This window comes from Nyctereutes procyonoides, unplaced genomic scaffold (assembly GCF_905146905.1).
Source record: "Nyctereutes procyonoides isolate TBG_1078 unplaced genomic scaffold, NYPRO_anot_genome, whole genome shotgun sequence".
NCBI classification, from domain to species: Eukaryota; Metazoa; Chordata; class Mammalia; order Carnivora; family Canidae; genus Nyctereutes; species Nyctereutes procyonoides.
The window spans coordinates 45,871,596-45,893,705 of record NW_026575125.1 but is presented as its reverse complement, the minus strand read 5'-3'; the positions used below and the strand labels follow the sequence as shown (position 1 = coordinate 45,893,705).

The 22,110-nt window shown below is 43.9% G+C and overlaps 1 protein-coding gene across 1 annotated transcript; it reads right to left on the bottom strand.

The window, feature by feature from the left end:
* Positions 1 to 12: 12 nt before the first annotated feature.
* TSR2 (TSR2 ribosome maturation factor) lies at positions 13 to 4,853 on the bottom strand. The gene is made up of 5 exons (XM_055338655.1): positions 4,768 to 4,853; positions 4,516 to 4,606; positions 1,997 to 2,088; positions 1,257 to 1,427; positions 13 to 1,030 (listed from the first exon to the last, which is right to left on the bottom strand). Exons 1-5 carry the CDS (start codon positions 4,846 to 4,848, stop codon positions 896 to 898), a joined length of 570 nt encoding a protein of 189 aa, XP_055194630.1. The 5' UTR covers positions 4,849 to 4,853; the 3' UTR covers positions 13 to 895.
* Between the last annotated feature and the right edge of the window lie 17,257 nt (positions 4,854 to 22,110).

Below are 22,110 nucleotides of genomic sequence, written 5' to 3'. Positions count from 1 at the left end.
AAATACAGTTTATTTCAGGCTTATGGAAACTTTCAGAGTGCTGCTGTGTTCCATATGTCCATCTGTGTGTTTGTTCAAAGTAACAGGCTGCTAGGGTGCCCAGAAACTGCTCCCTTGCTGAGCTCTGAAGCCCAGCTCCTAAAAGGCTGATTCCAAGGCTCGTCACAGGTCAAGTCAGAGATTAAAATAAGGTACTATTTACTGAGGTTTTAAGCCTCATCCCTGGATTTGGATAAGAATATGGAAAGAAGTTGGAGACAGAAGACAAAGCCCAGGTCCCCCAAGCTCTCCGCCTAGCTGAAATCTTCAACTTCCTGAAGAAACCCAGGGCTGGAGGCTAGGCTACAGAAAGGGAGTGTTCCTGGGAGGTTCCAATTTCTGGGCAGGGGTACAGAGCTGCTGTGTGTATGTGGGGGGAGAAGGAGAGGTACCATAGCTATTTTCATTCACATCTTCGACTCATCTCGCTTCCGGTTTGCATGTTCATCTCATCATTCCTGACCCAGCAGGAGCATTGGTCGTCCCATTTGTCCTCTCCCTTCACAGATACACCTGGCCACTGTCAACCAGTGCTTACCTTCTCCTCCAGTCACATCCTCACCTGCTCATCCCTCCCTCTTCATACTGAATGCACCTGAGAGGCAATGTGCTGGGAAACCGGGCCTCATCATGCAGATAGTAACTTAAGGCCCAAGGGAGTGTGGTGAACCAGGTCACATCACCTAAAGAGCAAGGACCATAGGGCTCTTCTTCCCCTGGAGGAAACTGGACAGGGGAACAGGGAGAGGGTGGAGATGAGGCAACCAGTCCAGCAGTCCACAACCCTCCCCAAAACCCCTACAAACAAGTCTTGAAACAACTAGCAAGCAAGGGCCCAAACCGTTTCCAGCCCCACTCATTTCTTTCTCCGGACAATGGTCCAGCCATCCTCCACTATATCCTCTTCTTTAATAGTCTGGGAGTCTGGACCAGAGGATGCAGGCTGGGGGCAAACCCCATCTGTAGCTGCCCCATCATTCGTATCTGTGACCTGGAGGAGAAATATAGGAGAGAGCTAAATATAACACCTCCTGGCTATGGCCACTGGAGACCCAGGCTCTCCCTCCCCACCCTGCCCGGATTGGCTGTGTGACCTTAGGAAAGTTCCCTGCCCTCTCTGGATAATATACCCTCCCTATCATTTCCCTGTGAAACTAGCTAATTTCCCAGAAAATTGAAGATATCTGCATTTCCCCACCCAGGGGCACCCCCTTCACCTCCATCTCCTCCATGCTGTCCACATCATCTTCATCCGTCTCTCTGGCTGTTGTAACTGCAGTGGCTCTGACCCTGTACTTTCTCTGGGTGATATGGGAGGCCATCTCCTTCAGAGCAGCCCCATCACCCCTCTGGAAGTGGTGGAACATGGTCTGTAGCTGCTGGCTCACCTACCAAGAAAACATTCAAACAGCTCGGATTTTTTAGAGAAACTACAATACAACCAGCCTGCGTTTACAGAAAGAGGAAGGAGGGGCTTGGAATTTTCCAGAAGAGAATAGGGCTCTTTCTCCCCAAGGAGTTTACTAATGAAGGAACCATATATGAAGGACTCAGGTAAGAGCCTAAAGTATGGAAGGAGGGCTTCCAAGCAAGGCAGGCACTAGAACTAGGTTTAAAAGACAGCAGAGGTAAAAGGGAAGGCAATCCCAGCAGAAATTAATGGAGTAATGTTAACCAGAGCAGGGGTGGGGAAATGTACCTGGCCTGACTTGCCTTTGGGATGGGGGTGAAGAACAGATCTGGTTGAGAATGATGTATGGAGAGAAATAGAAGAGGCAGCATTTGGAAAGACCTGAGAAGACTAGACTTTTTCCTTGAGGCAAAAGGGAGTCACAAAAGGTTCTTGTGTAGGACTCAAGAAAAGATTGGTTAGACCCAAGAGTCTTGGCCTCAAAACAGTTAGGGAGAAGACAGACTGCAGGCAAGGAAATGGCAGATGTGTCCACAATATGCTCACCTGGGGCAGACTCCCATCCTCCACAACTGTATCAAATTCGTTCGTCATGAGCTCCCCGAGGAAGTCTTCCACCTCACCTAGCTCCAAGTCAGCTGAGTAGGAAAGCAAAGACCAGCCAACTGAATCACTCCTGCCCACTACTATTCACTACCTACTTGGTGGATCCACATCTGATTGGTGGGCAAAGGTCCAAACAGCGGGCCTTTTACTCACTGAAGCATGATGTACTCCAGGTTTTACATGATTTTTAAAAACCAAACAAACACTAAATACCTAATTTCCAATCTCCTGCATCCTACCCATTCCTCTTATTCCCACAGCATCCCAATCAGACTCACCGTCTTTCATCTGACCTATTTTAACTGGCCTCCTTCTGTAACCATGAACAAGTTATATACTCTGTGCCTCTATTTTCTCATTTACAAAGAGGGGCTAATAGTGGCCTTCTTGAAGGTCTGTTATGAGGAGTCACCTAAATAATGCCTAGCATACGAGAAGGCCATAAACCATGTTAATTTCCATCACTCAGGGCTGAAGTTTTTGAAATGTAGAACCCTTCACAACTGTGGCACCTACAGCAGTGTTTCATATCCTGCTTTTGAGAAATAGCTGTCCTGCTAGTTTTAAAAGAAAACCATCCGGGCACCTGGGTGGCTCAGGGGTTGAGCGTCTGCCTTTGGCTCAGGTCGTGATCCCAGGGTCCTGGGATGGAGTCCTGCATCGGGCTCCCCGCGGTGAGCCTGCTTCTCCCTCTGCCTATGTCTCTACCTCTTTCTCTGTGTCTCTCATGAATAAATAAAATATTTTAAAAGGTAAATAAAAAAATAAAGCTATCCATAGAAGCTAATGAGAAACAAAGGAAAACCGACTTTTTGTGGTTATCTTTACCAAAGCTTTTATTGTTGATTATTTTGACTTCTAAGGAGGAGCTGAAGAAAAGAGCTTGTCTTACATAATTTAACTGGAGAAGCTTTTTCTTCACTGCACATCTAATGGAGCTAGTCTTCCATAGCATGCATTTTGGCAAATGCTGGCCTAATGGACAAAACCAAAGGCATGTAAGGTCTTCCACGTCTTATCCTCTTCCTGGGGCCTCCCCACTCCCCAGCTTCATTCTCTACCACTCCTTACACCCACAAGTGCACACAGACCCTTATTCCAATACTGAGCTCCCTGCCACTTTCCAAATATAACACATAATCTTCTCATACCACAGAACTTATTTGTGTTTTGCTGTCTCCCCTGCCTAGTTAACTCCTTTTCACCCTTTAAGACTCAACCCAATCTCTACTTCCCTGAACAATCTCCAAAAGAAGCTTCCTCCTCAGTCTCAGGCTATCCAAGCACCCTGAGCTCCTCCTTATTAGAATATCTATCACCTTGAGTGTAAATGCCTATTTACTTAAGTGGATCCATCACTAGATGGTAAACTTCTTTGAGAAAACCCTGCCTGGGGATCCCTGGGTGGCGCAGCGGTTTGGCGCCTGCCTTTGGCCCAGGACACGATCCTGGAGACCTGGGATCGAATCCCACATCGGGCTCCCGGTGCATGGAGCCTGCTTCTCCCTCTGCCTGTGTCTCTGCCTCTCTCTCTCTGTAACTGTCATAAATAAATAAAAAATTAAAAAAAATTAAAAAAAAAAAAAGAGAAAACCCTGCCTGTCATCTCCAAGACTAAAAACCTGAATAAAAAATCTTTTTTTAAAAGATTTATTCATTCATGAGAGACACACAGAGAGAGGCAGAGACACAGGCAGAGGGAGAAGCAGGCTCCCCGTGGGGAGCCCGATGCAGGACTCCATCCTGGGACTACAGGATCACACCCTGAGCCAAAGGCAGATGCTCAACCGCTGAGACACCCAGGGGTCCCCTGAATAAAAAACCTTGCAAAAATCTTAATATGCAAAAGGCCCACTAGAGGATCCCTTATTCTTACATGATCTTCAGGATACATCAAAGGTGTAGATCTTTGCTGTCCAAATGACCAAATGTGGTTACTGAGCACTCAAAATGCGGCTAGGCCAAATTGAGAATGTGCTAAAATCGTAAAATACCCACGAGATTTTGAAAACTTAATACTAAAAAGGGATGTAAAACATCTCGTTAATCTTTTATATTACCTGTATTTTAGATATATTGAATTCAATAACGTTAATTTCATTTGCTTCTTTTTACTTTGTTGAAGTGGCTGCTAGAAAACTTTATATGGCATGATGTGATTCGCACTGTGTTTTTATTGGACAATGCTGAGATACTTTAATACCCATTTTAGGAATTAGGAAACTGAGTCTCAGGTTTAAAAAAAAAAAAAACAACTTGCCCAGAGTGATACCGCGAGTCAATGACACAGCCGTAAGCCATCTGAACTCAAGATTCTGACTCCAAACCCTGTATTCATTCCACCTCGGCCTCAGGTCCCATCCCGCAACCGTTCAAGAGGAAGCGCGTGCTCTCCAGGACCCGCCACTCCTCCTCCCCGCGCCCCCCCAGACTTGTCGCAGTGCCTCACGTTCACTCACCATTGCGGAAGAAGTACTCCTCTACTGCACCCCCCAGCCACTCGGCCTTCTCCTGGCTGTGCACGCCCCCGAAGCCATTCTCCACAGCGATCTATGAACACAGGCCCAAGCCCACCACGTCAGTTGGAAGCCGGCCTAGGGAGGCGGAGGACTGGCTGGTAATGCGGCCAGGTGGAGCCTCAGGCGCGTTGTCCAGCCAACTCTGGTTCTGCCCCACACCCTAAACTTTATCCCAGCTGTGCCCCCACTCACCTGCAAAGCTGGCCAGGCCTCCAATGCCGCCCGGACACCAGCTCCGAAGAGCGCCCGTGAATCTTCCCCAGCTCCAGCCATCGTCCTGCCTCGGACCACGTGATGTCCAGGAGGCCCAATCGCTACGCAGCACGGCCCAGGCCGAATGAGCCGAAAGCCGAACCTAAGAACGCAGATTTGCCTTTTCTGCTTACCTGGCAGCAAGACCAGAGCAATAAAAAAGTCTGTCAGAGCAATAGATGACATCACCACAGTTAACTCCTATGGAATAAACCAAAGGAAGCCAGGAGTGGCTGACGCGCGTGGCCGTGAGTTCTTGAAAGATGTGAGGAACTTAATAAAGATACAGATTCCAGGGCTTGATTCCAAAGGAATCAACCTCAGGGAACATAGCCTTAAAATTTGCATTTAAAAAAAAGCATCCTAACATCCATAGAACACTGTACCTGACAATAGAATATACATTTTTCTGAAGTGCACGTGGAACATCCTCCAGGACAGACCCTATGGTAAGTCACAAAGCAGGCCTCAATTGACTTAAAAGGATTGAAATCATACAGTTTGTTCTCCTTCCACAACGGAGTGAAATTAGAAATCAATAAAGAAATTTGTGAAATTCACAAATATGTGGAAATTAAAACACTTCTTAATAACAAATGAGTCAAAGAAAAAAATCATGAGGGAAACTAGAAAACAAATAGAAATGAATGAAAACGAAACTACAGCACACCAAAATTTATGAAATGCAGCTAAGGCGATGCTTAAAGGGAATTTTATAGTTATAAACACCCATATCAAGAAAGAAGAAAGATCTCAGTAACCTAACTTTTCATCTTAGGAAACTGGAAAAAGAAGAACAAAGTAATCCCAAAGCAAGAAGAAGAAAGGAAATAATAAAGATTGGACAGAAAATACATGGAATAGAAAACAGAAGAGCAATAGAGAAAATCAGGGAAACAAAAGTAGGTTATTTGAGATCAACAAAATTGACAAATTTTTAGCTAGACTGACTAAAAAAGAGAGAAGACTCAAATTACTAAAATCAGGAATGAAAGAGGTGACATCACTACCAACTAGCTAAAAAATATTACATATTGCTTGATACCATTTATTTTTTTTTTATTGCTTGATACCATTTAATATAAATGCACAGAATAGGCAAATCTACAGAGATAGAGAATAGGTTAATGGTTTCCCAGGCCTTGGGGAGGGGGAGAATGGGGTGTGACTTCCAATGGATACTGGTTTTCTTGGTGGGGATGAAGATGTTCTAAAATTAGATGTAGTAATGGTTGGGGGCTGAGTTGTAAGTCATCCCCCCCATCCCCCGATTCATATATTGAAGACCTAATCCTGGGCAGCCTGGGTGGCTCAGTGGTTTAAGCGCCTGACTTTGGCCCAGGACGTGATCCTGGATCCCCAGGATCGAGTCCCATGTCAGGCTCCCTGCATGGAGCCTGCTTCTCCCTCTGCTTGTGTCTCTGCCTCTCTCTCTCTCTTGAATAAATATATTTAAAAATCTTTTTAAAAAAGAAGACCTAATCCCCAATACCTTAGATTGTGACTGGATTTGGAGACAGAGCCTCCAAATTGGTAAATAAGGTAAAATGAGGCCTTAGAGGTGCACCCTAATCCAATATGATTGGTGTCCTTATAAGAAGAGGAGATTAGGACATAGAGACATAAGATGCACAAAGAAATGACAATGTGAACACAGAAGGTAGACATCTAAATCCAAAGAGAAAGACTTCAGAAGAAACCAAACCTGCTGACACCTTGATCTCGAAGTTCTGGAATTTCGAGAAAATAAATTTTTGTTGTTAAAGTCACCAGTCTCTGGTATTTCATTATGGCAACCCTAGCTAACTAGTACAGCTGCACAACACTGTAAATATACTAAAAACCATTTACTTTTACACCTTAAGTGGGTGGAATTTATAGCATATAAATAATATCTCAATAAAGCTGTTTTTAGAAAAATAGGATAGGTGATTCCCTCTCACAGCAAGGGTTGCAAACTTTGGACTAAACCATGTTCACAAATAGTACTGACTCTTCTGTGCCTGGGCCTATGCTAAATGCTGCTAGGTCATGTATGGAGTTTGATGGAATGCCTAAGGAGTTTACAGTCTGTTGTGCAAGGTTGGCCAAGGACCCTAGACAATGATCACTGCTCTGGGTGAATCTAGGTTTTGAAGGGCCGGAAGGAGATAGAATTTTACAAACTGTCTCAAAGAGAAATAGTACAAATTCAGTATGAAAGCATTGCTTCGGGGCAGCCCGGGTGGCTCGGCGGTTTAGCGCCGCCTTCAGCCCAGGGCCTGATCCTGGAGGCCTTGGGATCAAGTCCCACGTGGGACTCTCTGCATGTAGCCTGCTTCTCCCTCTGCCTGTGTCTCTGCCTCTCTCTGTGTAAAAAGAAAAAAAATTGTTATTAGCAAGGTAATAAGATTGGTGTCAAGGGACGCCTGGGTAGCTCAGTGGTTGAGCATCTGCCTTCCGCTCAGGGCATGATCCTGGAATCCCAGGATCAAGTCCCACTCGAATCCCACATCGAGTCCCATGTCGGGTCCCATGCGGGAACCTGCTTCTCCCTCTGCCTATGTCTCTGCCTCTCTGTCACTGTATCTCGAATGAATGAATGAATGAATGAATGAATAAATAAATAAATAAATAAATAAATAAATAAAATGGTTGAATTTGGGGAAACCTCCATCTAGTTTCTTTTATATGTGAACTGTAAAATTTCAGGGTATTCTAACTGTTCTTGTGCAGCAACAAATCTTAAATGCTCTTCAAACTGACAGTGCTCAATAACCAGGGACTCAGAAGTGGCCTGTGTAAGTGTGGGGTACTGAGGCTTAAGATTTACCAGTTCTATAATAAATCCATCTCTGTGCAATGTTAGAGGAGAAGGGGGCACAGGAGAGCCCCTGGGTGGCTCAGTCAGTTAAGCCTCTGCCTTTGGCTCAGGTCATGGTCCTAGGGACCTGGGATCGAGAACCGCATCAGGCTCCTTACTCAGTGGGGAGCCTGCTTCTCCTCTGCTCTACCTGCCACTCCTCCTACTTGTGCTCTCCCACACGCACACCTGTAAAATACATAAATAAAATGTTTTTTAAAAAAGAAGGGAGCACGGGGGCTCATGAGAGTCCAGCAGAGGGGGCCCCTGACCCAGCCTCAGGGGTTGTGGCCAGCTCTCAGAGATGATGCTTGAGAGGCTTTTTAAAAGTTTGAATGGAATTTTGCCAAGTGGTGGAGTGTTACCAAAAAAAAAAAAAAAAAGAATAAAAAGAGACTTTCATGCTGAAGAAACAATGTATATACAAAGACACAGCAGAAAACCACATGATGTGTAATGATAACCATGAGCTTTCCAGGCTGATAACTTCAGGAAGCATCAACGCCTACAGAGCTACTGAGACTCATTCCAACAGATTCAGCAACTTAAATTGAGTTCAAAGAAGCCCAAACAAAGATCTGAGATTAATCATCTCTGTGTGAGTTTCCAGGGTTTAATGCCTCTAATGTACATGGAGAGAGTAGGTAAGATTCTGATCACCACTTCCAGCGTGTTGTGGAGGGGGTTTCCACACCACCAGGTAATTCTCTGACACCAGCTGTGTGTTCTCCAATTCAACTCACCTCTAATGCTGCCTCCCTTGTGATAGCCTCTGATCCCACAGCTTAAGGTTCAGTCTTACAAAACTGCCACCTCCCCCCACACACACATCACATGCCAATCACAAATGCAGGTTGCCACCTGTGCTTCTGACCAAAGGGCTACATATGAGAGGGCACAGTAACCCCTTCCTCAGGCTCAATTAATTTGCTAGAACGGCTCACAAAACTCAGAGAAACATTTCACTTACTAGATCATCACTTTAGGGACACCTGGCTGGCTCAGCCAGAAAAGCATGTGACTCTTGATCTTGGGGTTATGAGCAGGAGCCCTATATTGAGTGTAGAGATTACTTAAAAGTAAATAAATAAACTTTTTAAAAGTTTAGATTATTGGTTTATAAAAGAATATAACTCAGGAACAGCCAGATGGAAGAGATGCATAGTGCAAGGTGGGTGGGAAGGAATGAGGAGCTTCCATGCTTTCCATAAATCTCCATGTGATCAACCTGGAAGGGCTCTGACAGGGTTCCTATGGAGACTTCATACATAGCCATGATTGATTGAATCATTGGGCCAATGGTGATTTGCTGTTGTTGTTGCTTAGTTTTTATTTCATAATCATAAACTTAACCCTGCAATCCAGCTAGACTTGGAGTAAGGGAAATATGGAACCCATAGAACTGCAGCAAAAGCACAAAGATTATAGGATATTTCGAGCAGATAGGGGTGAAGGGGTGCTCCCCTGAGCTACAGAAGGAATGGTCTGGTAGTTAAGATAAAACACAAGTCAAATTTATTAGAGCAATGCTGATCTTCTTGCTGGTCTTGCCATCCTGGTCCCAAAGTGCTCTATGGCTTTCACAATATCCATGCCCTCTTTCACTTTGCTGAAGACCACATGCTTGCCATCCAACCACTCAGTGTTGGCAGTGCAGATGAAAAACTGGGAACTGTTCATGTTGGGTCCAACATTTGCCATGGATAAGATGCCATTACCTGTATGCTTCAGGACAGAATTTTCATCATCAAATTTCTTCCCATAGATGGACTTGCCACCAGTGCGATTTTGGCATGTGAAATCACCACCCTGACAGACTTCCCCTTTTCTGTGCCTTGAGCCCATCTGGCAATCTGGTGAAGCCAATATATCCCTTTCCAGATTAATGTTTTTAAATGCATAAAAGAAAATCTAGGCTACAAAGGAAACCAATTATATTAAAATATAGTTATCAAAACATTACAAAAACTAATTATAATGTACATGTTTATTTGTACATTAAATACTATGCTCTACTAGCAGGTTAGCAGTTAAATGACTACTCTGATTTCAAATTAATGATGATTGTGAACAATATTTTAAGACATCTGCCATGAGGGGTGCCTGGGTGGTGCAGTCAGTTAAGCGTCTGATCTTGGTTTCTTTTTTTTTTAAAGGTTTATTTATTTATTTATTCAGAGAGAGAGCGAGAGGCACAGACGCAGGCAGAGGGAGAAGCAGGCTCCATGCAGGGAGCCCGACGTGGGACTCGATCCAGGGTTTCCATGATCCCACCCCGGGCTGCAGGCAGCCCATGATCTTGGTTTTGCTCAGGTCATGATCTCAGGGTCATAGGATGTAGCCCTGCATTGGGTTCTGTACTGAGGGTGGAGTCTGCTCAATATTCTCTCTCCCACTCCCTCTGCCCCTCCCCCCTCTCTAAAATAAGCAAATAGGTCTTTAAAAAAAATCTGCGGGGTGCTTAGGTGGCTCAGTTGGTTAAGTATCTGCCTTCAGCTCAGGTCATGATCTCAGGGTCCTGGGATGGAGCCCCACATCAGGTTTCCTGCTCACCAGGGAGTCTGCTTCTCCCTCTGCCTTTCACCTCCCTCATGCTCTCTCTGTCTTGCTCTCTCTCTCAAACAGATAAAATCTTTTCTTAAAAAAAGAAAAAGAATAAAAAAAGATCTGCTATGAAAAATGTCTTTAAAATAGTGACAATTGGGAATCCCTGGGTGGCTCAGCAGTTTAGTGCCTGCCTTCGGCCCAGGGCCTGATCCTGGAGTCCCAGGATCAAGTCCCACGTTGGGCTCCCTGCATGGAGCCTGCTTCTCCCTCTGCCTGTGTCTCAGCCTCTTTCTCTCTGTGTCTTTCATGAATAAATAAATAAAATCTTTTAAAAAAATAAAATAAAATAGTGACAATTTTGGGGATCCCTGAGTGGCTCAGCGGTTTGGCACCTGCTTCAGCCCAGGGCATAATCCTGGAGTCCCGGGATCGAGTCCCACGTCAGGCTCCCTGCGTGGAGCTTGCTTCTCCCTCTGTCTCTCTGCCCCTCTGTGTGTGTGTGTGTGTGTGTGTGTGTCTCATGAATAAATAAATAAAATATTTTTAATTAAATAAATAAATACCCACTCAAATTCTATGCATGACACTTACTCTACTCCTACTCTAGACCCTATTCTAGAGTGAACATTTCAGACTAGATCAAACCTTCAGATGAAGAGGGCAAGATTGATGTATTGAAGACTAAACTCCCCAAACCTAAGCCTAAACTCAATCCCCAAGATAAAACCTGAGACTGAAATCCAAGATTAAAACACAGATTGAGTTGCCAAACTGAACTGCTAGTGTCGAAATGCAGCAGGTAGTTCCAGATGGAAATTTTTAGACTGGAACCCAGCCTGGAATTCCAAGAGACCCCACCAGACAGAGATCCCCAGGTGAAGTCATCATATTGAGATCCCCTAGGCTTGACCCCTCAGGCTAAAATATCCTGGACTGAACTCCCAAAACTTGATCCTCCCAAAGCAGTCCAGACCTAGCCACCCAGACTGAGTCTTGAGCTAAGCAATCACTTAAATGAGAGGCTCAGTCTCCTCTTAGATAAAAATCAGGCTTTCATATTGAATCCTTGGGTTTTTCAAGAATAAACTGTCAATGTTCAAGACCTCAAAGTCATGTTCCCATAATGACATGCTAAGACCACAGATACATCCCCTCACTGAAAGTACAAACTGAGTCCATGTTCTGAAACAGCTTCCTCCAGAATGAAGGCCTAATGTCTCTGAGCCTCCAAATAACATGCCCAGAATGAGCCCTAGAGGGAATCCTCAGTGAAAACCAGTATGTATCCCATGGTAGCCATGAGAAAGCATCTCATGGACTTCATGGACTTCAAGAAGCATGACTGATCAAGTGCCCCAGCTGCTGTAGTCTGAAATCCATCCCTACATTTCTGCAAAGACCATGCTTCCCATAAGTTACTCCTAGCCTGATGAGTATGACAGAGATACTTTGATGACTTTGGTTCAGGAGTCCCAGACAGCCTTGCCAAACTTTCCTTGCACTTGTAGCAGTCTGGAACACTTCTATTCAACCTTCCCCCCTTCTCTCCTTATTTGGGTTAATCTACATTGTAGACTCATAAATTGAACTGAATCCTTTAAAGTAAGCTTCTAGATCAAGGTCCCTCAACCTTGATCATGAAACTGATTCCCCAGAATGAACTTTCAGTCTCTCAGACCCTAAATTCATACCCCCAGAACGGGTACTCAAAATGGCATCCACAGAATTAAGGGCTCAGACTGAGAATCCCAGGCTGAGACATCTGTGCAGCAAGGCTGCTAGCTTCACATTCCAATTTACATTTTCCCTTTTCTTCTTTGGAATGGAACCCATATTTTCAGCTGGGTGAACATAAGTCCAGCTAAAAGACTACAGTTCCAGTATCCCTTGCAACTGATGACCATGTGCTATAAGCTTTGGCCAATAAGATTTATCTATTTTTATTTATTTTTTTAGATTTTATGTATTTATTCATGAGAGACACACAGAGAGAGGCAGAGACATAGGCAGAGGGAGAAGCAGGCTCCCCACAGGGAGTCCAATGCGGGACTCAATCCCCAGACCAGGATCATGCCCTGAGCTGAAGGCAGACTCTCAACTGCTGAGCCACCCAGGCATCCCTGGTCAATAAGATTGATTGATTGATTTTATAAATTTATTTTTTATTGGTGTTCAATTTGCCAACATATGGAATAACACACAGTGCTCATCCCATCAAGTGCCCCCCTCAGTGCCCGTCACCCAGTCACCCTCACCCCCCTCCCACCTCCCCCATTCCACCACCCCTAGTTCGTTTCCCAAGTTAGGAGTCTCTCATGTTCTGTCTCCCTTTCTGATATTTCCCACTCATTTTTTCTCCTTTCCCCTTTATTCCCTTTCACTATTTTTTATATTCCCCAAATGAATGAGACCATATAATGTTTGTCCTTCTCTGAATGACTTATTTCACTCAGCATAATACCCTCCAGTTCCATCCACGTCGAAGCAAATGGTGGGTTGTTTCTGATGGCTGAGTAATATTCCATTGTATACATAAACCACATCTTCTTTATCCATTCATCTTTCGAAGGACACCGAGGCTCCTTCCACAGTTTAGCTATTGTGGTCATTGCTGCTATAAATATCGGGGTGCCAATAAGATTTAAATGGAAGAGATAGGTAGTTCCTTGGGACTGCTTTTACATGTGAGAAATAAAGGCTTCTATCTTGTTTGAACATCAGTATTTGCTGGTTCTGTTACATGCAATTGCATCTGATGCCTGCTGAGCTCCCTTGGTTGGGTTAAAGTCTGATCCACAATGACTCAGCAGTCCACACCCAAATGCTGATGCTGAGCACTAACAGTGAGTGATCCAGACAGAGCTCCTGACTGACCAGTACAGTGAGACTGATCCCCAGTACTAAGCTAGCAGTGTCTTAACCTTTAGACAGGCAACCATGAGGTAAGTGGTTGAAACAGTTTCTAGACCAAACCCCCAAAATGATGTCTCCAGAACAAATATCCTGCCTGAGCTCCCTGAAGAAGTTTCCCAGATTGTGTGCAAGAGACAGTTTGCAGAACAATGTTTCAGACCCCATACTGAGGCCACATTCTGAACCCCCCCAAATTAAACTCCTTACCAACCTCAGAATGAACCACTGGATGGAGCACCAACTTAATTACAACCAGAGTGAGCCCCTTCACTGTGCCTAGTAGGCAGAATCCCCTAATCGGAGCCTCCAAACTGAGTTCTCCAGAGTAGAATTCCCTGATAAATCTCCCTGAAGCTGATCTGCCAAACTAAGGTCCCAAGATCAAGTCCCTCAGGCTAAAACTCCAGAATCACCTCCAATGATAGTGCTAGGTGGTCTACTCAAGTTGTTCAGATTGAACCCAAATATAGGCCCCCGGAGTGAGTGCCTAGGCTATGCCCACAAAATGATTCCATGAATTGAAATTTTCACATCAAGCTCCTGTACTAAAATTGAGATAGCCAGTAACAATGTTGGAACTTACCTGAGCCCTGTGTTCCTGGTAAGCAACCATGGTCCAAAACTCCTCCAGTCTTTGTGCTCTGAGGAAGGGCTAGCTACCAAGGACATCCCTGCTCCCACATACTCTAAGACTCAGCTCCACCATTCCTCAGTGACTGAAATAAGACCTGTCCCTATTCTTCCTCATCATGTAAGACTACTAAACTGTCTACCCTTGTCTACTTTCCTCCATAAAATTTCAGTCTCCCTTTCTTTTCTTTAAGACATTTCTCATTAGTGTACAGTCTTTCTATTGCAATAGGCTGAATAAAATTATGCCCTTAATTGTCCAGTATATTTTGTCTTTCATGCCATTCTCAGTCCTCACATTGAAGTACATTGCACTTAAATCCTCAGTGCCTTATTCATTCATTCATTCACTCATTTACCAAATATCAATTGAGTGCTGAATATGTGCCAGGCATTGCACTAAGTCCTGAGCTAACAAGACAAAGGCTCCACTTTCACAGAGCTTATATTCAAATAAGATAACAAGGGAGGGAGGAACAGTTTTTAATATGGTGGTCAGGAAAAACACTTATGAAGGTATAACATTTAAATTGTTCTCATAAGGAAGAGAGAGAAGGCCAAAGAAGATGGTTTTAGAAAAGGTAACAAGCACAAAGACAAGGATAATGGAACTCAGTACAAGAGGAAAAAAGGTACAGGAGGTGAGGCCTTGTTAGTCCTTGGCAAGAATTTTGAATTTTATTTGAAATGCAATGGAAAATGTTCTATGCAAGGGAATAAAATGATATGATTTACCTTTTTGAAAGATTACTCTGGCTACTGTGTAGAAAATGAATTACAGAGAAGCAAAAGTGCTAGCAGAGAGACCATCAGGAAGCTATTACAGTTTAAAGAAGAGATAATAGTAGTTTAGTGTAGGTTAGTGATAGTGGAGACAGAGACATGTGGACAAATTCAAGACAAGTTTTAGAGATAAAACCAATAGTGCTCCATAAGTACCACTGAGTGTAGAGGAGGTAAGGGAAAGGCATGATTCTCCATTTTCTAATTTAGTAACTGGTAGTTGTACTGATAGGAGAAGGTGGTGGGAGACACAGACTTAGGGAAGATATCAAGATTTATGTTTTAGACATGTTTAATTTGAGGTGCCTATTAGATATTCAAGTGGAGATAACAAGAGGCAATGGGTCTATAAGCTCAGAATGTCAACATTTAGAAGCCAGCAAAGGAGGATGAGAAGAAATAGACATGTTTCAAGAAGGAGGAACTGGTTGACCTACCATGTCAGATGCTACTGAGAGCACAATTAGGATGAGCAAAGACAAGTACCCATCTGCTGGATTTGACAACATGAAGTCTTTGGTGACTTCAACAAGAGCAAGTTTCATGAGGTGGTACAAACTAGACTGAAGTTGGTTGAAAAGTGAATGGAGGTGAAGTGGGGACAGCTATGTGTAATTCATGTCTTGAGAAGTTTTGCTGTGATGAAGGGAAGAGAGAAATAGGCAGTAGCAGGAGGGGCTCATGGAATTCAAGAGGTTCTCTTAAAGATGGTAGATAACAGAGCACATTCATGCACTGATGGGGATGGCCCCAAAGAGAACCTGGTGATACAGGACAGGCGGGAGTAACTGAAGGAGTAAAGACCTTGAGTAGGTGAAAGGAGTGTAAAGCAGAAGGAAGATGGTTCCTTCCCATGACAAGTCAGAAGAAAAGGAAGTTGGATGCAGAGAGGATTGTAGATCTGATGGTGAGATAAGGGAATTTCCATTTGAATGTAGCTATCTTCTTAATGGAAGGTGATAAGAAGCCAATAAGCTGAAGGTGAGAACAGAGGCTGGAATGTGGGAGGTTTGGGAGGAGCAGAGAAGGTCTAAAATAGTAATCTCTGAGAGTAGGTAAGTGAGCATATCAGGATTGCTATGCTATTAATGCCCATTTGAGGTCTGCAATCAATGACTTAGAGTGAAATCAATTGATTTGCTGTGTGGTTTTTGGTTTTCTGTAATAACATTCAGCCACTCAGATACAGATGTAGCGTAGGTAGGGCATTGTGATTAACGTGGATTGTGTTAGGCCAGGCCAGTATAAAGACAGGAGGGAGGGGCTGTATTAGTTTTCTATGCCACAAAACAAATCACCACAAACCTGGAGGCTTAAAACAAAATGCATTTATTATCTCACAATTTCTATGTATCAAAAGTGTAGGAACAAATTAGCTGAGTCTTTGTTAGGATTTCATCAGGCTGCAATACAGATGCCAACTAAAACTGCAGTCTTATCAGAGGCTTGATTAGGGAAAATATCTGCTTCTGGGGTCCCTCAGGCCGTTGGAATAATTTATCTCTTTGAAGACTGAGGTCCTCATTTTCTTGCTAGCTTTCAGGCAGGGATGGCTCTCAACTGCTAGAAGCCAAGTTCCTTGCCACATGATCCTCTCTATAGGCCCTTTCACAACAAGGCAGTTTACTTCTTCAAAGCAGCAAGAGTGTCTCTAATTCTAAACTGCTAATATGTGGTCTTAAGGGAGTGACATTCCATCACTTTTGTCATATTCTATTGTCAAAAAGCAAGTCACAGATTCAGTTTACAGTCAGGGGGAGGAGATTACACAGGGCATGAACACCAGGTAGTGGGGATTACTGGGAGTTGCCTTAGGGTCTGTTGGCCACAAGGGCTAGAATAGTAAGGATGCTTGTAAGGGAGTTGATTATAATGCTGGATAATGAAATCTAAGCTGAGTGTGTTAGTTTTCTATTGCTACATAACAAATTACCACAAACTTTGCAATTTAAAATAACACACTGTTAGGTTTTTTGGTAACTAAATGGAAATGAGACCGCCAAGGCAAGCGAGGGTCCAAGAACAGATTTTATTGCAGGCACCCTCGGGCGAGGTTCCACGACTCATGGAGGGGAAGAGTGAGTCGGGGAAGTCGCGCCAAGACAAGGTGGCAGGGGGTTTACATAACGTTGTAAGGCAGAACGGTTTCCTATTGGTCGGCTCATATGCAAAGGAAGGATTGCAATCCAACCAGTCAGAGTGACCCTCACTATGCAAAGGAAGGATTGCAATTCGGTCAGTCAAAGGTGACTTCCTCCTCTGGGGTTTGAAGGGCATTGGGTCCGGTTGGGTAAGTCCAAAGGAGAGGTCTAAGGGTCTGCGTCAAGCTGTCAGCAGGTCATTGGTCCATTGGTGTCCCAGGTGGAGGTGGTGACAGGAACCTCAGCCATTTGGGGTATCCGCCATCTTGAGGAGTTTCTCTTCCCGCCTGGCCCCAACACACACGGTTATTATGTCACAGTTTCTATGTGTGAGAAGTCCAGGCATAGCTTACCTGGGTTCCCTGTTCAGGGTCTCACAGACTGCAATCAAGATGTTGGCCAGAGCTAAGGTCTCATATGAAGCCACATATTATTTCATATTCTCTTCCAGTCTCATGTAGTTGGCAGAATCCAGTTCTCTGTTGTTATAGAACTGAGGTTCTCACATCCTAGGGTCTGCCCAAATTTCCCTGCCATGTGGCCCTCACTATAGGCAGTTCATCACATAGCAGCTTGCCTCTTTAAGGCCAGCAGTTGAATTTCTTGCATGATAGCAAGATGAAACCAGATAGATGATAGATAGATAGATAGATAGATAGATAGATAGATAGATGATAGATAGATAGACAGAAATATCTCACGTCACCTTTGCCATATTCTCTTGGTTAGAAGCAAGTCACTAGTCCTGATTATACTCCAGGGAAAGGGATTATATAGGACATAATACCAGGAGGTAGAGATCATGGGGACCATCTTAGAGTTCTGCCTCCCACACTTGGTGAGGAAGGAAGTGAGAGCATAAGGGAAGTACAGGGCAATGAAAAGATAGTGGGGTGAAAGAATCAGACATTAAGATGCATTTGAAGAATTCTCATGCAGGATAGGTATGAAAATAAATCAGCTAGAAGACCAGGAAATGATGATTAGAGGATGGTATGTTTGAACTTGAGATTTGGAGAGGAGGTTCCATTTTTGCTGAGGATGAGGGTTAGGCTGTGACAGTGAAAGTAGAAGGCTGAGGTGGCTGGAGAAGAAGGTTGGAAATGAGGAAGTCAGAGAAGTGATAGGCCAGTATGATGATGGGCCATCTACATCTAGGACCTAGCCATCCAGGAGAGTCTTACAAACTGAGCCCCCCTAAATGGAGCCCTAAAATTGAGATCCTAAGGTAGAGCCCCATATATTTGATGCCCCCTAAATCAAGCCCCTTGACTGAACCAAGAAGCTCACATAGGCCTGAGTAAATTCCCAGAGAGAGGACATGCCCCTAACTTGTCCTTTTCCATACATAATCTCCTGCCCTAAGTACCCACCTGGATCTCCTGCAAGGTTTCACCTTGTTTCCCTCAGTCTCTCTCAAGCTAACAACCTCATATCCTATGTTGTCTCATCCTTCCCAGCCACCGCTATGTGTCCTCTCCACAACCTACCCCAGGGAGATGCAGCAAGTAAGGCTGCTACTCGCCCATATAGTGTTGTTCTCTGAACATAGTGAGAGAGGCACTCTTCTGGCTGGACAAGTTAGGCAAATGAGCCTCTTCCACTGAATAGGCACAGGTTCACAAAGGCGTTGCTGCCTTGTTGAGTGGATCACAGGTGAGATTGCATTCATCCCAGCCCCCAGTTATCCTCTAGATTGGATATTTATAAGTGCATAAACTACGCAACCATATACAGTAGCCAAAGTGGCATGTGCAGGGGGAAATAACCACTATGAGGCAGTGTTATCCCTGCCATCTCCCAGCTAGACAACCTAAAGCCAGCCACCTTCCTTCTCTGAGCCTCAGTTTCCTCATTGGACAAATGAGACATAATCATACTTAAATTAAAGGGCTATTTTGAGGATTAAAAGAACTACTTAATGCAAAGCACTTGATGAGCCCAGAGAGGGGAATGGGACCTGGGCCCTGACCTAGGGGACACAGCCTGATAGCATATGTGACCCCCTGTGGGCAGAGACCACCTCTGATCATCTCATGTTTCTTACAGTGTACTCTCACACTCATTCCTGCACCATATTTCCTTATCTGTGAAAGGTCTGTTCATATCCCTTGCTTATTTTTCTATTGGGATGTTGGGGCTCTGTATCTAGCAATGCAAAGATGGGGAAAATGATTGGTGTTCATTCATTTCTTCAAGGAGTGGTACCTGGGGGAACCTGTTAATAATTTTCTGTTATTATCAAGTTCCCTTGCTAGCTGAAGGGCTTTGGTCTGTCCAGCGTTCCTTTCAATCCTGTGAATTTCTCTTACTTTCTTTTTGTTGTTGTTAAAGATTTTATTTATTTATTCATGAGAGACACAGAGACAGAGAGAGGCAGAGACACAGGCAGAGGGAGAAGCAGGCTCTATGGAGGAAGCCCGATATGGAACTTGATCCTGGGACTCCAGGATCATGCCCTGAGCCAAAAGCAGATGCTTAACCGCTGAGCCACCCAGGCATCCCTCTTACTTTCTTTTACTTGCAGCCAAAGAATCCTGGTCAAAACCCACATTTAGAAGTGGAGAGATGAAGTCGGGCTGGCCTTCCACTAACCTTACAAGAATGATTTTGAGGGGAGACCCTCAAATAGCATTCTGAATACTAATGAATGAATTCTTAGAGCCTCAAGTTTTGCTCTTTATGGGCAGACTCTAATAAATTAATATGTGATATGGAATAATAAACCTATAGTAAACCAAAGTTCAAGTCAACATAATTCCTTATACCCTTCGCTGTCAGAAAATTTCTGGAGGCTTGGGTAAAATATTGGGCAAGATTGTGAGAACAGTGCAAACAAGCAAAACGCACCCATATTTTTGCTTACACCACTATGGAATCTGCTCCATACCAAATATGGCCCTAGATGGAAATCCCATAAGAGTGTTCTATTACTTTGCTAGGGAGAAACCAGAGCCGAACAGTTCCTGGAATTCCCAGCTGCTGGGCCTCATCTACAATAATGCCTATGTCCTTGGGCATTCATTCCATCTCTGGAAACCAGGGCTTCATTTGAAGGTTTTAGTCAAAGATTAACCCTCACAGAGAAGTTAGGGCTGTTTTTATTTTTATTTTTTTAAGGAGGAAATTTCTGAATTGTCCTTATCAGCTGATAGCAATATCTTGGGTACACACTGGGCAACTTGTACTTTGTCTTGTACCTGTGGACCTGAGTAGTGAGAACAGGGAGTTTGGGACGTCAAGCTCAGATCACTCCTTAACCATATCTCCCTCCCGCCACAAACCCTTTAATAAGCTACTGCATTTTGTAATGCCAAATCTTTTGAATATGGCCTTCCAGCAACTTAATGAACCAAAACAATTATTAATGGAGACTTTGACATCAATGCAAAGAATCTTAGTGATGTGCAGACCTTCTTACCAAAAGCTTCTTACCAAAAGTTTCTTACCAAAGCAGCAAAACTAGATATATAGTCAAGCATCTTTGCACATAGTTTCCCAAAGTTTTCTTCCAGTTGTTGCTGGACAAAGAAATTTTCAACCACCTTGAAGATGCCCAAGGGCCTTTATTGTCTCCCAAAGGTTTCACAAAATAAAATGTCTTTGATGACATCACAGCACACAAAGGCTGAAAATTAGGTGTTGGCTATAGGGAGAGACAATGGCACTTTGACCCGGCATGTATTTTTTTTTTAAAGATTTTATTTACTCATGAAAGACACAGAAAGAGAGAGGCAGAGACACAGGCAGAGAGAGAAGCAGGCTCCATGCAGGGAGCCCTTTGTGAGACTCGATCCCAGAAATCCAGGATCATGCCCTGAGCCAAAGGCAGAAGCTCAACCACAGAGCCACCCAGGCTTCCCTGACCTAGCTGCATGTTGAAAGGAAATTTCTCTCACTCTCCCTCCCTACATCCTTCCCTTTCTATTTCCCTCCCTCTGGATTTCCCTCTTCTTCCTTTCTCTAGAAGAGAGGACAGGATCCAGAGCAGCTCTAGACTGAGTCTTTAAGGTTTGCTGCCTTTGAGTAAAGGTATTCCAGCTGTTTGCCTGCTCTGCTCTTTTTGCCCAAAGGGTGACCTGTTGGCAACATCTGGGAGTTTTTTAGAAATGCAGGATTTCCAGGCCCACTGACTCAGAACCTGCAAGACTCCCAAGTGATTCATATAGAGTTCAGAGAAGCCTATCCCATTCAAGATTCAGCTGGTCTAGTTTGGGTAACCTGCCCATCCCTTGACTGGAGGCGGGCATATACTATGGTTGACATTCCTGCCAGACTATTTCCAGTGGGGGAAGTGATCATTTAGATTTCCCAAATCAAAGTGCTATTACCAAATGGGGAACACATGCTGAGTAGCAAAGAACCAAATAAATAACCACTTCACCTTTGGTGTTTTTTGGGAAGGTGAGGTTTGGAAGATATTTTCCCCCAGGAAGGGTTAATAAAACTTTGTGTGTTCTTTAGATCTGGTTCCACCTTGCAGGCAATGAAGTTACTTTGCCTATGAAAGGGAATTTCAGGGGCTTGAAAAGGAAAGCCTCACAAGGCCTGGGATAAATCCTTAGGGAATGGGTTTGTGATGGGCAAATATCTGATTCAGTCTGAAACCTGTGCCTCTGAGGCAGTGAAGTCTCTGAGAAGAGCTAAGTGTACGCCCAGAAACACTGGTTACTTAGAATTGCAATTTGGAGAATATTTGAAGGACCATGCTGACTTCCCTGGTAGGTGGAAACAGCAAAGCTTTGTTCTGGAGTAGAGCAGCAGAGCCAGATGGAAACAGAGCAATGTTCAGTAGTGATACACTGTGGCAATGAGGCACAATGCATGCATGGGAGTGGCAGTTTTTCTCTGCTGAGGTATAGACATCAGGCTGACCTCCTTTGTGGACTATGGTCTAGTCCTTTCTGGACTTATCCTTCTGAATAAGCCAGAGGAAGAGAAGAGCCAAAGCAGGTGGTGTTAAACATTTTGCTAATCTGGCCCATGAAGGCTCAAGCCTATTTTCATTTATTTTGGAGAAATACAAAAGATAAGACTCTACTTGCACCTCGAGACTTATAAAGCTATTCATATAGTCTACATGTGTTTTTATGTAATTATTAGTTCAGTGTCTTTCTTCCCAAAGACAAGAAAATACCAAGAAGGACAGAGATTTTGCCTGCCTTATTCATCCCTGCATCCCCAGAACCTAGCAAATGATAGGTGCTCAACAAATATTTCTCCAATAATGAATGTGATGGGATATCAGTGTTGTGGGGCTTCAAAACAGGCAATAATACTCGTCAAAAGTCATCAAAATGCCTTCTGCTTAGATGTACCCAAAAAGTACAGCCTGATATTGTCTCCTAGTTCTTTAACATTCTAATAAAATAGCTGAAATCCTAGCCACTTGGAAAATCCAGTATCTCCCCTCATATTTTTGAAGAC